Genomic DNA, 14356 nt, shown 5'->3' on the forward strand with positions numbered 1-14356 from the left:
GTACGTTAGAATCTGGAGCTATGCAGTTAATCCAGGGCGGGGAAGGGAAATTTGAAATAGTTTTTTTAATGTATTTGACACAATGTCTCTCTGTTTTGTAAAACAGTTGCTTTAAATAGGTACTGATCTGAAAGAAACAGTTAGTTATGGATTCCTTACCTTAGAATTACCCTGAGGCGTCAGACTGGATCCGGAAAGTTTTTCGTCAGCAGTACCCCTGCGCTTTAGAAGGTGGCATCAGTCGACTCCACGTTATTCGTCGGCATCATGGTCGCTGGGATGACGTCGCGGAAGCTACATGGATGCCGCCCTCGCGCGCTGACTTCAGTTCTTTCTTTTTCAGCTCCAGCAAGCGCAGATCCGGAGAGAGCGGTACCTCCAGTCACTTTTTGACTGACTGTTTCTCGACTTTTGTCAACTTTGTTTTTGGAATCCATTGACTCCTGGTGAACTAGGGATGCCCTGCTTCAAGGCTTGCAGTTCCTGTAACCGACTACTATCGGTGACAGATCCGCCCCGTGTGTGCCTCAACTGCATGGAGCACTACCATGACCCCAAGTCGAGCTCCAACTGCCGGATCATGGCACCGAAGTCTTTGCAGGAGCGGGGCCGAAAGCTGCTCGAGGTCCTGGTCGCGTAGGAGGTCGCGGAGCCAACACCATTCTTCATCCAAGTCTTCGCACTTGGGGTCGGGTAAGTCGCAGCACAAGAAGAAGTCAAAGAAGCATCTTCACTCTTCGACTTCGCCCTGTCCGTCGGCCGACACGACAAGGGATGCCAGTGGTGCCCCTCCCACTGCTCCGTGTGCAGAGCCCGAAGGGTCGGCTCTGGGTTCCCACCCCTTCCCAGGCCCGGGAGCGACCCCTGCCCAGCTTTGTCAGTTTTACGAAGTGATGCATGCCGTGTTTGGGCAGCCCGACATTGCTGGCGTGCCTTCAGGCCCCGCAGACTCGGCTGGGGACCCTGGCCTTCAACCCCAGCGTCTTCAGCCTTGGCGCCGCATGGTCCCCTTAGATCCAAGCCTGAATCCAGATCGGCGCCAGTTGACCTAGTTACGCATCCCCGGGCGCTGATTCCACCCGCACCACGTCCACAGCCGGTGTCAGCTGTCTCCCCAGCCGACGACCTCCACCTCGAGGTAGACACGGAACTGGACCGGCGTCAACCGACACTAGATCCGACGCTAATGGGTACTTTTTTACTCCTGTTCTACCCTGGCTCTTTGAGACCATATTGGCAGCCAGAGGAGATTAAAGAGGACTGGGAAGGGTCTGAGGACCCTTTAACTGACCAGTTACGTTGTGAACTGGACTAGAGAGAGGAACTGGGTAAAGCCAGTGGTCTGGATACCTCCCCAGGCCTTGGCAAGTTGTCTCCTCCTACCGGGACTAAGTAGGAGGGAGCATCATAGGCAGTGGTGTTGCGAAGGGTGGCCAAGGCTCTTCACCTCGAGCTACCTATGGTGGCAGGCAGGACTAACCGCCTGACAGAGGTGCTTCAACCAGCAGCGAGCACTTCGGAGCCCTCACGGACTTCTTTTCGGGTACCTGGTCCAGGCTAAACACAGGGGCTCTTGTGAGCAGGACTATTGTCCGACGCCACCGCCCGGCCCCGGGCAACCCCACTTTCCTCTCTAAACACCCCACCCCGAGAGCTTGGTGGTCCAAGCCTCCACCTCCAAAGGCACATTCCCTAACACACCACCCGATAGGGAATCCAAAAAGCTGGACCACCTTGGGAAGAAACGTTTTTTCTTCCTCCAGCTTGTGACTGCAGTCGGTAAACACTGCATGTCTGTTGGGCCGTTACACCCACTCTGTGTGGGATACGGAAGTGCAGGTGCTGCCCTAGTGCCCGGAGGAGGCCCAGGCCGTGCTCTCCCGTGCAATTGCCGAGGGAAAAGACGCAGCGAAGTTTACCATCCACTGTGGGCTGGATACTGCTGACTCACTGGGCAGGACGATTTCCACGTCAGTAGCCCTTCGACGCTACGCCTGGTTGAGGTTGACTGTTTTATCCGGGGTTGTCCAATCCACTCTTATAGACATGCCCTTTGATGGCTGTCACCTTTTCGGCGAAAAGGCAGACAACGCGCTGGAGCGCTTTCAGGACTCTGACGCTACGACCAGGTCCTTGGGCCTCTCCTCCACCTGACCTGCACAGTCTGCCTTTCGCCCCTTTCGTGGCTACGGAAGGGTGCCCTGCCACGTCCCGCCCAGAGCCACAGGCCGACGCGTGGCCGGGGACGTGGGATCAAGCGCCGTGGTTTTGGGGGACAGCAGGCGGGCCAGTCCACCACAGCCACCTCTGCAGCAGCCTACAAACCCTCCTAGTCGACCTTTCAGGGCAACCAAATGGCACTGGCGCACAATCACGTCGGACAGGTGGGGTTTGCAGATTGTCTGAAGGGCCTACTCACTCCCCTTCAAGACTACCCCTCCATCCATGCCACCTCAGTACCATCGCATGTCGGAGGATCATCTGGCCCTTCTCCAACAGGAAATTTCGGCACTCTTGTCCAAGGGAGCCATTGAGCGCGTTCCTGTCCCATAAGTAGGTCGTGGTTGCTATTCCCACTACTTTCTAGTGCCCAAGAAGGACAAAGGCCTGCATCCTATCTTGGATCTCAGGAACGTCAACCGTTTCCTCCAGAAGGAGGAGTTCAAAATGGTAGCGCTCACTCAGGTCTTGTCTGCCCTCGACCCTGGAGGCTGGTGAGGACAAATGAGAACCGTTACGATGCTAGCAAGTGTGGTATCTATGAACCGTAAATGACGAGATTAATAGGTGTGCGCATTTTCGCTACGCTACTTAGAAGGGTTCATCTTATTTACAGGTTCTTCACTTTGAACCCTCGGGTTCCATTTTAGATACGGCATCCATTTTGTTTCTAGCCCTCACGTAGTCAGCGAACAGGCAAATGTCCGCCTCATGATCCCGTGATTCCCAAGACTGGGGGATGGCACGGCAAAGCCAGATGGCTCCGCAGCTGGGTAATCTTCCCACGTTGGCCTATTGTTTCAGCCTCGCATGCGCTCGGCTCGAATCCTTTGATCCTGGGATCACGCTTCCGATACAACCTCCACACTCCTTCTCCTTCTGTTGTCTGACTTCCTTGCACCTGTTCCTGCCTCTTACTCTCGTCCTTTTACAACTAGAGTGGAATGTGCATAGCAGCAGGATAATGTGCTTTTACAGTTGGGGACCGACAAATGTTACTGTGATTATGTTCCGGGTTCCTCATCTCGGTCATTTCTGTCTGCAAGGTCTTGGTCGCAATCCAAGAGCTCAGCTTGGGAAGAGTGCTTGTGTTGATACTTACGTTTTACCAATGCTCTCTTCCCCTGTCTTTCTGACTGCCAAGGGTACCTATTTTGTATGTTATGATCGCGCATATACGTGGTTACCTCATGACTTCTCGGGTACCTGCTATATCGCGAATCTTTTGCCTCCAACTTTCACTGTTGCCTCAGATTATCACAAAACTAGAGTTGTGAGAGGTGTCATTAGTAAAGAAGATACTGCCGGTCAAGAAGCAGGAGATTTCTTTAAGGGTTTCCTACCTTTTTGGGGTCCTATGGTCAATAGCAGGAATCTGAGACAGTTAACTCGTGTAGTGGAAGCAACTGCTAACATAACTGCAAGCGCCCTTGGTAATCTGACAGCAGAGCTTCAAGCGGATAGGCTTATGACGTTACAGAACCGTATGGTTCTAGAAGTAGTACTAGCAGACAGAGGTGGTGTGTGCAAAGTCATCCATTCGAGCTGCTGCATTTTCATACCTGATAACGCTCCAACGGTTTATCAAGCCATCTCGAAGTTGCATAAAATCTCAGAGTCCATACACGTGGACGAGGGAGATTGGACGCTTCTAGGATGGTTTTGGGGTCTGATGTCAACTTGGGGTTGGAAAATTCTGATGATTATAGGGGTTGTTGTGACGTTTCTGTTCACGTGTTGTCTTTGTGTGCAGTGTGGTCCTGCCTTATGTGGCCTTTGTGCTACAGCGTGTATAAGAAGGCCATCTGTTACCAGCGAGACATTGATGAATAAGATGATGTTCCAACAACACTTGAATGATCTGATGAATATCGACATAGATTATGATTCCGACTAGTGCTTGCCTACATGAGGGCAAAAGGAGCGTCTGAGGACAAATGAGAACCGTTACGATGCTAGCAAGTGTGGTATCTATGAACCGTAAATGACGAGATTAATAGGTGTGCGCATTTTCGCTACGCTACTTAGAAGGGTTCATCTTATTTACAGGTTCTTCACTTTGAACCCTCGGGTTCCATTTTAGATACGGCATCCATTTTGTTTCTTGCCCTCACGTAGTCAGCGAACAGGCAAATGTCCGCCTCATGATCCCGTGATTCCCAAGACTGGGGGATGGCACGGCAAAGCCAGATGGCTCCGCAGCTGGGTAATCTTCCCACGTTGGCCTATTGTTTCAGCCTCGCATGCGCTCGGCTCGAATCCTTTGATCCTGGGATCACGCTTCCGATACAACCTCCACACTCCTTCTCCTTCTGTTGTCTGACTTCCTTGCACCTGTTCCTGCCTCTTACTCTCGTCCTTTTACAACTAGAGTGGAATGTGCATAGCAGCAGGATAATGTGCTTTTACAGTTGGGGACTGACAAATGTTACTGTGATTATGTTCCGGGTTTCCGACACCATGAATGAAGCCTTTTAAGTTTATTGTGGGAACTGAGTTGTAACCTTTTGTTCGTTACGTTATTGAATGCAGAAAATGTGTATAAAAGGAGCGACGCACATTTGCAATTTGAAGCAGACTCTTGGAACCTACACTCTGTTGTACTTCCCATGACTTTTGCATCCCTGCAGTAATAAACGCTGATCTTTGACGCCGAAGGAAGTGTCCCGTGTCTCTGTCACTTGTGCGCCGAACAGGTATCCTACGAAGGTTTCAGGTGTTGTTCCCTGGCACCGCTGGTTCTTAAACGTCCAGTCCTTCACTGGATGGTAGCGTTGGACTTGCAGGATGCTTACTTTCACATCCCCGTCCTCCTGGCCCACCGGCGTTACCTGCGGTTTACGGTAGGCCACGAGCACTTTCAGTTTATCGTGCTCCCCTTTGGCCTTACCAGCGCCCCTTGGTGTTCACGAAAGTGATGGTGGTGGTCGCAGCTCATATGCGCAGATCAGGGGTTCCAGTCTTCCCCTATCTCGACGACTGGCTGTTGAAGGCGGGCTCTCCCCAAGCTGTCGTCTCCCATCTCCAGACTATGGCCGACCTCCTGCATTAGCTGGGGTTCTCCATCAACGTGCCGAAGTCACACCTGACCTCCTCTCAGAAGCTCCTCTTCATCGGAACAGTTCTGGACACGATGCAGTTTTGGGTTTATCCTCCCAAACGGTGAGTCCTGGATATTCAGGCTATGGTTCCGATCTTTCAGCCTCTATCCCGGGGTTTGGTCAGAATGACCCTCAGGCTGATGTGTCTGATGGCATCCTGCATCCTACTGGTGGACCATGCCAGATGGCATATGCGGGCTCTGCAGTGGGACCTGAAGTTCCAGTGGGCACAACATCAGGGGAATCTGACCGATTGCGTCAAGATCTCGGAGGGCACTGCACACCATTTGCAGTGGTGGCTTACAATCCAGGATTGGGGCGACGGCAGATCCCTCTCCCTTCCTCAACCAGAGTTCAAAGAGGTGACTGATGTATCACTTCTGGGATGGGGCGGCCACATGGGGGAGGCGGAGATCAGAGGCCTCTGGTCTCCGGCGGAGTTCAGGCTCCACATCAATCTTCTGGAGCTTCGGGCGATTCGTCTTGCACTCAAAGCATTCTTTCATCCTCTGTCCGGGGAAGAGTAGTGCAGGTGTTCAGGGACAACACCACCTGCAACAAACAAGGCGGTGTGGGATCGTATACCCGACGTCAGGAGGCCCTCCGCTTCTGGACATGGTTGGAACATCAGTGCATGTGCCTGGTGGTTCAACACCTGGCAGGTTCCCTGAACGCCAAGGCGGACAAACTCAGCTGCAGGTGCATGATGGATGACGAATGGCTTCTTCACTCAGAGGTGGTGCAAGGTCTCTTTCAAGAGTGGGGAGAGCCTTGGTTAGATCTATTCGCCACGAAGAGAATGTGCAATGTCAGCAGTTCTGTGCGTTGGAATTTCCAAGGCGGCACTCGATAGGCGATGCTTTTCGTCGAGAGTGGAGTTGCGGTCTTCTATATGCCTATACCACTTCTGCCCAGAGTGGCGGAGAAGATCAAGCATGACTGGGCCCAAGTCATTCTTGTGGCTCCGGATTGGGCACAAAGAGTCTGAAATCCCGAGCTGCTCAACATGGCCATCGATACTTCAATCTGACTGCCTCTTCGCGAGGATCTTCTGGCGCAGCAGCAGGGGACTGTCCTCCACCCGAACCTGTCCAGCCCCACCTCCTTGCATGGAGACTGAGCAGTGGCAGTTGACATTGTTTGACCTGCCTCCCGAAGTCTGCAATGTTATCTTGGCAACCAGGCGTCCCTCCACTAAGACCGTACACGCCTGCAGATGGAACAAATTTGTGGCATGGTGCACAGCAAAGGCTGTGGGTCCCCTTTCTGAGATGTTCTTGTTCCTCCTTTCTTTGGCCCAGCAGGGCTCTGCTCTGGGCACTCTAAAAGGCTACCTCTCGGCCATTTCAGCCTTCCTTAGGTTTCCTGATCAGCCTTCTCTTGTCAAGTCCACTGTTGTAAATAGATTCCTTAAGGGCATTACTCATCTTTTTCCTCCTGTTCCCTGCGCAATGCCCCAGTGGGACTTGAACTTTGTGCTTACCTATCTTATGTGCGATCCCTTTTATCCGCTATATAACTGTCCTTTCAGGCTACTTACTTTGAAAACTGCCTTTCTGGTGGCCATCACCTCTACACGCAGTGTGAGTGAGCTACAGATTCTTTCTTCCAAGCCTCCCTTTCTGGCTGTCCATCCGGACAAGTTCGTCCTTAGAACTAGACCTTTCTTTCTCCTCAAGGTGATTATTTCTCTCCACATTGGCCAAATCATCACTTTGCCCACCTTCTTTCCGCATCCTTCAAAAGAGGAAGAGATGCTCCACCGTCTTAATCCGAAACATGCGCTTTCCTTCTACCTGGATCACACAAAGCAATTCCGGGTGTATGACCAGCTCTTTGTTGGTTACGCGGGCGCTAAGAAAGGTGGGGCCATGCACAAACGGACCATCTCCAGGTGAGTCGTTCTGTGCATCAAAGCTTATTATTCTTTGGCAAAGAAGGAGCCTCCAGTGGGACTGCGCTCCCATTCCACCAGGGCGACGGCAGCTTCCACTGCTTTGGGACGGGGAGTCCCCCTTAAGGACATCTGTCAGGCAGCTACTTGGCCATTGCTGCACACGTTGACAAAACACTACTGCCTGGACAGACAAGTCAGAGAGACGGCTTCTTTGGCCGTTCTGTTCTCCAGGACTTTCTGGTGTGAACTTAGTTTGCAGACCCATCTCCGGTGTTACTATCGCTGGGGCATCTATTCTAAGGTAAGGAATCTATAACCAACTGTTTCTTTCAGATGAACAACTTACTTACCTTTGGTAACGATATACCTGTAAGAAACATAGGTTAGTTATTGATTCCTTACCGCCCCATTCTGGGAACTGATTTCTAGGCTTAAGGACTTCCTTTCAGGGTTCTAGTTTTGTGCACCAGTGGTCAGTGGCTTGCATGGCTCTGCTCTTCTGGCGTGGAAAGTCGTGTACAGAACTGAGGTCTGTGAGCAAGAGTGGCATCTATGCAGCTACCGTAACGTCATCTTGATGACCACGATGACAGCGACGAACACGGAATAGACCGACGCCACCTTCCGAAGCGCAGGCAGGGGTACTGCTGACCAAAAACATCCGGATCCATTCTGACGCCTGGTGGTAATTCTAAGGTAAGGAATCTATAACTAACCTATGTTTCCTACAGATATATTGTTACTGAATATAAGTAACTCGTTCTTTAAAAACACTGGCTAGCTTAGCTCTCTCCCACAAACGTGTTCCAGGCTCCTGCACACAATGCCGATACGTACTGTGTTCATGAATTCAGAGAAGATACTCATGGTGGACAACTGGGATTACAAGTAAGAAACTTTTTCTGATTTCTAGGAACTTTTAAACTGACGCCTACTGTATGCCTCTCATTCGTATTGTAAAATAGAATTGTGAATTAAACAAGTAAAGCGTTTTATGTAGCAGCTGTGAACAGTCCTGAAAATGCAGTATCCATGTCATGAAAATGTTCAGTACTTGTACCGCAATACTTTTATTAGGCCAGTGCATTCATTTTTTGGTGGTTTATTAATTCATCTTTTCTGCCACCAGAAGTGGCCTTGCTCCTTTCTAATGTCCCCTTCATGGAGGTGCTGCAGATGGTCCTTGAAGTGACTTGGACTGAGAGCCTCCATGTTGAATCCTCTTCCTCTGCACTCTCAACGGATGAGCTCCTCTGCTCTGCCTGGCTATTGTTGTCTTCCCTTGTGTACTTTCAGCATCGTTACAACTCTGGAGAGGTAAGTGAGATCTCTCTCTCTATTTTCAATGTATATCCTCTGAATTTATATATGGTATTCATAAACTGATTATTTCTGCATGTGTAAGAACAAGGGACACTTACAAGAGAAATACTCTTTATTGTCACAAACTCTATTAGAAGTCACAGTTACTTGTTTTTTAAATTACACGCTAAGAAAACAATGTTCCTTAATTTCTTAAAAAGAAAAAAGAACTGGAGAAAACAAGCAGCAAGATAGTGCAGGCTTATAAAGGGAAGTGCAGTGATTCTTTAAGGTAGCCAATGAGATTAAGTGAAGCATAAATTGGAGTGCATGACTTCACTAAGAACACATATTTCCCCCCCCGTACTGTGGGATGCCTGTAAGCTGAACTCCTCCCATTTTTATATATCATGTTGGAAATTTATTTTCAAATGCACTTCAACATCTCTTGGTACTTTCAGGTGCTATTAAATTTTTTTAAGAAAAGGGTTTAATTTTCAGCTTCTTCTTCCTCTGCCTTGTATCAACGTATTACTCCACAGCTTCATGGTTTTTTAGGTGTCCCTTCATGTGACCCAACATGCCTTGGGCACAGTTTGTTTCCCTAGCTGTCAATATGTAGAAGATTACCCACTTTGTCTAAATATCATCACAGCAACCCATCAGGATAGTAAAGCATATAATCAGAGGGGGAGATGCGCCCTAAAACAAACGCTAATTGGAGCTTGGGTCTTAATATAATAATAATAATAATAAAGCCATTTCTAAAGCGCCTGGCTGCACTAGAAATAGTGTGTCCCCGCGCTGAATAGAAGCCAAATCTCGGGAGGCAGGACGTTGAGAGCGAGCGAGGTCAATGACCGAGAAAAAGGGGAAGTTAGATGGCTGGAAACAGGTGGGTTTTGAGTTTGGCCCGGAATCTTTGTTTCTGAAGGTTCCATACGGAGGTCAACCGGTAGTTCATTCCAGTGCCTAGGAGCCAGGTTCCTGAAGGAGCAGCCTCCCATCCTGGCTCTATGGATGCGGGGGATGTTAAACAGCATCGCTCCGGACGACCTCAAGTTCCGGGTGGGGCGGTGAATGGTGAGGAGCTTATGCAGGTAGCGTGGGCCTTTTCCCTGGGCGATGCGATGCGTAAAGCATAAAGCTTTAAATCTTAGTCCAACAAAATCTTAAAAAATCATAGAAAGCATGTGCAAATTTTGATGAACAGTATCATTTGTCATCCGAGGTAATGCAGTGGAACGGTTCATGTCAGTTTTCACAGGTATATCCCCAGCAAAGATCACATTATCATTGAAATGTACATCATTATAGAGTGTTATGGTGTCAAATGTTAAAGTTTTTCAGATGTTTATAGCATGCTTCTGATGCATTGCATAGTGTAAAAGACGAATTGTTTGAAAAAATCACCAGGGTACTGCCCCCAGCTGTTTTCCAAGACCTATAATATCCTTACAAATCCTGTTTAGACTTCTTACCCAGGGATTAAGAAGGGAAGGAGCAGTGTGCACCTGAAGAAGATTATCTTCCAAACTCCCAAAAGAGTCATTAAACCTTGAAGGTGCTGACCTTTTCCAAAGACTGCAGAAACAGCCAAACCACAAGAAAGACAACAAGCACCAATTCTTGACATAGTTATGGCATAGTTCTCCGGGATCTTAATCTGCCTCTCCAACAAGAACATACCCCATTGATTTACTCCTTGCTTTAAATTATGTTCTATTCTGAGGATGTAGAAACAAGAAACATACTTTCCTATGTTTCTGACATCCAAATTATCAGTGGTCTTTATGGGTTTAATAGCAGGACAAACGGTTGTGGTATACAATCGCTGCACACTGTTATTCCAAACTATTTCACAGTGCTCACTCTTCGGGTCAATCGTTTAGAAAAAAAACCAGTATTGACAGATTGCAAAAACACAAGGGTAGAGGAGCACAGTAACTGTACATAATGCTTGTATTTATCAAAAAACCTTTATCTTAAAAGATAAAAAACATATTTGAGTAGGCAAAGAAAAGTTTGTTTCAAGCTCTTCAAACTGGATATCCCTTCTCGCTTCAACCAGATAATGTTCAATGCCTGAATAGGTGTTAACTCCGACTTTGCTAGCTACAAAATGAGAACATTTAAGGAATTCTAAAGATGGGTGAAACAATTATGTTTTGACAGCACCTACGAGAAGGGTTGTGGACGCGGTGGGTTTATTTAAACTGAAATGAAGTCATATTGGACTCTAGATTTGCAAACACAATTGAAACGCTGGGGAGTACGCAGTTTCTGTTGATGCGGTCTTTGATATGAATGAAACATTTATAGTACATAGATTTGATCAAACTTAGAGTGACCGATGTCTCATCTTTTTGAAGAATTGAATTAATTAACACTTAGACTTTGCCCTGAAGAAGTCCTGTGAGGTTGGGACGAAACGCGTAGGCTGTATCATGTTATATATGTACATTGTCTTGAAGATGCAGTAAACAAAGGGGAGAGTTAGGACAGTATGTAGGCCGTCCTTGTCCCAAAATAATAATGTAATAAACACTGAGACGGACCACTGAACAGTGGTGGGGTCACCCTATTAGTGTAGGGCACCGAATGGGCTTTGAAAAGAACCCTCACACATCAACCTAGTTGTTGTCATGCTTCATCATCGGGTTCCCAGCTGGGTAGCTGAATGCTACCCAGCTGTGCTACGCCACCTGATTACAGTGGAGCGTTTTTTTTTAGATGTTATGTATGATGAAGTGATAAAGTGCAGTGAAATTAGAATTAAAAATACCTCTGGGAACCTCACTAATCAATACTTTATTCCCAGGGTATAATAAATAAATGAATAAACAAGATGGATAATATGTCAGAGCTACTAGTTGTGTCTGAATTATCCCTTAGTCAACATGTTTCAGATTACGGTAAAAATAAAGGATCTTTCTTCAGGACCTCTCTAGTGAATGGTGGTGTAAAGTGAAAAAGTAAGTGGTAAAAATTACCACCACATGTCAATGCATATTTAGCACACGCGCTAAGGTGTGCATGTCATGCTCAGATGGACAAACTGTGTTGTAGGGTCCATCAATGGTAAAATACCTGTAAAAAGAGAATAGACAGGACATTACAACATATAACATATATGAGAACTTTTGTAAACATAGGCTCTGTATGTTTTTTAACTGCCATTCCGTTATTGCCCAAATGGTGCTTAAAACACTCAGTGTCGCTCATACGTGCAAGGATACTCATACACATGCAAGCAATACACATTTAATTGCAACTATGGTGGGCATGCTTGTAATAAAAAACAGGTCTAACGGTGTAAAGCACCCTATGTCAGCAGCCACCGTGAGATGTCAATGTTGGCTGCGGTTTGACAAGCATGTTTTTCGTCCAAATGTGGTGAGCATGCTGCTTCTTTTTATTGCAGGCGCGCGCTGCTCAAAGTTTCGCTTCCTCTTCTTACGACTGCGTGCCGCGTGAAGTGTCACTTTTCATTTTAAATATAAGTGATAGTGACAAAGTTTAGCGGTTAAGAAGCCGCTTCTGTGCGTGGCTGAGCGGGCGCACTGCGCGTGCTGTTAATGTCGGCTTTCTCTTGTGAAACAGAAAAAACTGGCTATTGCCGTATAATTTACGTTAGTTACGGTTTTTTTCAACCGCTTCGTTCCAGGGAGGGGTGAGTTCCTCTATATTACTCTGCGTGAAAATGGAAGCAATTAGATGAACAGTCTAGGTCTGTAAATGGCGAGTATAAAAACACTAATGTGAAAACGAAGAGCTTGTGCCACTCTGAATTACAACATGGAAAAACCTTACTTTGTCTCGGAGCTCGCCCTCAAAAGCACCTATTTCGGTCTCCATTGCAACAGTATGTGCCTCACGTGAAGCGTAGCCATCGTGTCTTTAAATGTTATTGGCTTGACGATCACCCAGGTCGATGACGTGGTGCGTGAGGACGTTCAAACAACGTCTCCTCACTTGGAGCACTAGACTGCTTTTTAGTTAATCTTAATGTGCGACTGGCCTAATAGCGTGACGCAGCCTGATAAGGTGCTGCGAGGAACCGGAGAGGCACTGTTATTTCTTTCGGGGCAATGGGCTATTCCCCTTCAATCCGCAACTGCTTCTAATAGTGCGGTGCAGTGCTATGGTATTACATGATGGTGCCGAATGAGACTATGAGCCGTGAGACATAAACGGCGTGTTTAAAGCAAAATTATTTTCAGAAAAATTATCATCGCAATGGATTTATTAGGTTGTTTGTTTGTTTATAGGAGTGGTAGGATTCAGAGAAATCTCTATTGTGGTACTTCAATAATGGCACCCTCATATTATAACTCTGGTAGATACTTTCACTACATGGTCAAGTGGGTTGTATCTTGTTCGGGGTTGTAATTTTTTAACTGTCATTATTGGAATGTACACTGTGCTGCTGATCTTACTGTCTGCTTAGACAGTTCCATGGTATGTTATCATTTAAACCTCTTATGTGGGTTGACAGGCGATAAATCCACCATTGTTCTTTTTCCAGCAGCTGTTGTTGGATATTGGCACATTCTACTTCTAGATGTTCATTTATGACCCACTCCATATCATTCGTAGTGTGACCAGGAAGTGATTTGTCATGCGGGTTGTGTTTCTTTTGCACCGGATTGTACTACTGTGTTCATAGATGCTTGTTTTTATTTTTCGGCTCGTCATGCCTATGTACCTCAATCCGCATGGGCAGGTGATGAGGTAGATGGCATTGTCTGTGTTGCAGTTCGTATGTGTGCCTATCTCCCATACTTTGCCCGTTTCAAGATTAAGAGTTTTGGTTTGTCGGGTTAGATGGCACACACTGCAACCACTGCAAGGGTAATGGCCAGTGTCCCTGGGGAGACCCCATGCGTTGTGTATAGTGTTTTTTGGTTTGTTCAGTTGTTGCGGTCTTGTGTGAACCAGGCTGTCATTTAGACTTTTACCTCTTTTGAATGAAAAGAGTGTTTTTTTCCATTGTCGATTCCCAGTGTTTAAAATTTGCCAGTGCTTTTGTGTAATTTTTTTCCACTCTGCAGGAAACTGGGTTGTAGGTGGTTACGCATGTCAAGGGGATACTAGTGTTTTCTTTGGAGAATTTTTCCAATAGTCCATTTCTGTTTTGTTTGCGTGCTCATTTGTTTGCTCTGTTTGTGATTCTGTCAGGGTACCCTCATTGTTGTAACTTAGGGGCACATCAGGATTGCGGTTAATCCGCATCCTCCGGACCGGCGGAAGCCACCGCCGGCCCGGAGGATGCGGATTAACCGCTGCGGACTGAAAAAAGACCCCCTCCAGATTAGGATGGCTGGGGGATCTTTTTTCCGTCTGCCGCTTTTCCGCCGCGGTCGCCTTCCGTCAGCGGCTGAAAAGCTCTAACATGGCTGGCGGTGTCTATCAGACACCGCCAGCCATATTAGGATGTCAGCGGTGCTATGCCTTTACACGGCGGCATTTTCGCTGTGCAAAGGCATACAGACTTTTCTTTGGGGGCCCGTTGCGGGCCCCCAGGGATGAAGGGGGGTGGGGGGTGCACATGGGGGGTACCTATGGTACCCCCCTGCCTGTACGTGCACGAAGCGGCAGGCACCACGCGGTGCCTGCAGCTTCGTGCACGCAAAGGAAAACATGGGTTTTTAACATTGCGGCATGTGCTGCTACAAGCAGCACCCACCGCAATGTTAAAAATACAGGATGTCACATCGTAATTAGCGCGGAGGGACCGCCGCTGCCCCTGCGGACGGTCCCTCCTCCTCTGGAGTGGCCATCCTAATGGGCCCCTTAGTGGTTAGCCCTTGAGCTTGGTTCTTGAAGTCTAGTA

The 14356-nt window shown here is 47.8% G+C and overlaps 1 protein-coding gene across 2 annotated transcripts in view; it reads left to right on the top strand.

Moving 5' to 3' along the window:
• Positions 1-14356, top strand: part of MEI1 (meiotic double-stranded break formation protein 1) — a 3250839-nt gene that overhangs the window by 2623528 nt on the left and 612955 nt on the right. For both annotated transcript variants that reach the window (XM_078683295.1, XM_078683306.1), the window contains one exon: positions 8348-8535. In XM_078683295.1, coding sequence (XP_078539421.1) covers positions 8348-8535 — 188 coding nt within the window. The remainder of the gene's footprint in view (positions 1-8347; positions 8536-14356) is intronic.

The sequence above is a fragment of the Lissotriton helveticus genome, chromosome 1_1 (assembly GCF_964261635.1).
Source record: "Lissotriton helveticus chromosome 1_1, aLisHel1.1, whole genome shotgun sequence".
NCBI classification, from domain to species: Eukaryota; Metazoa; Chordata; class Amphibia; order Caudata; family Salamandridae; genus Lissotriton; species Lissotriton helveticus.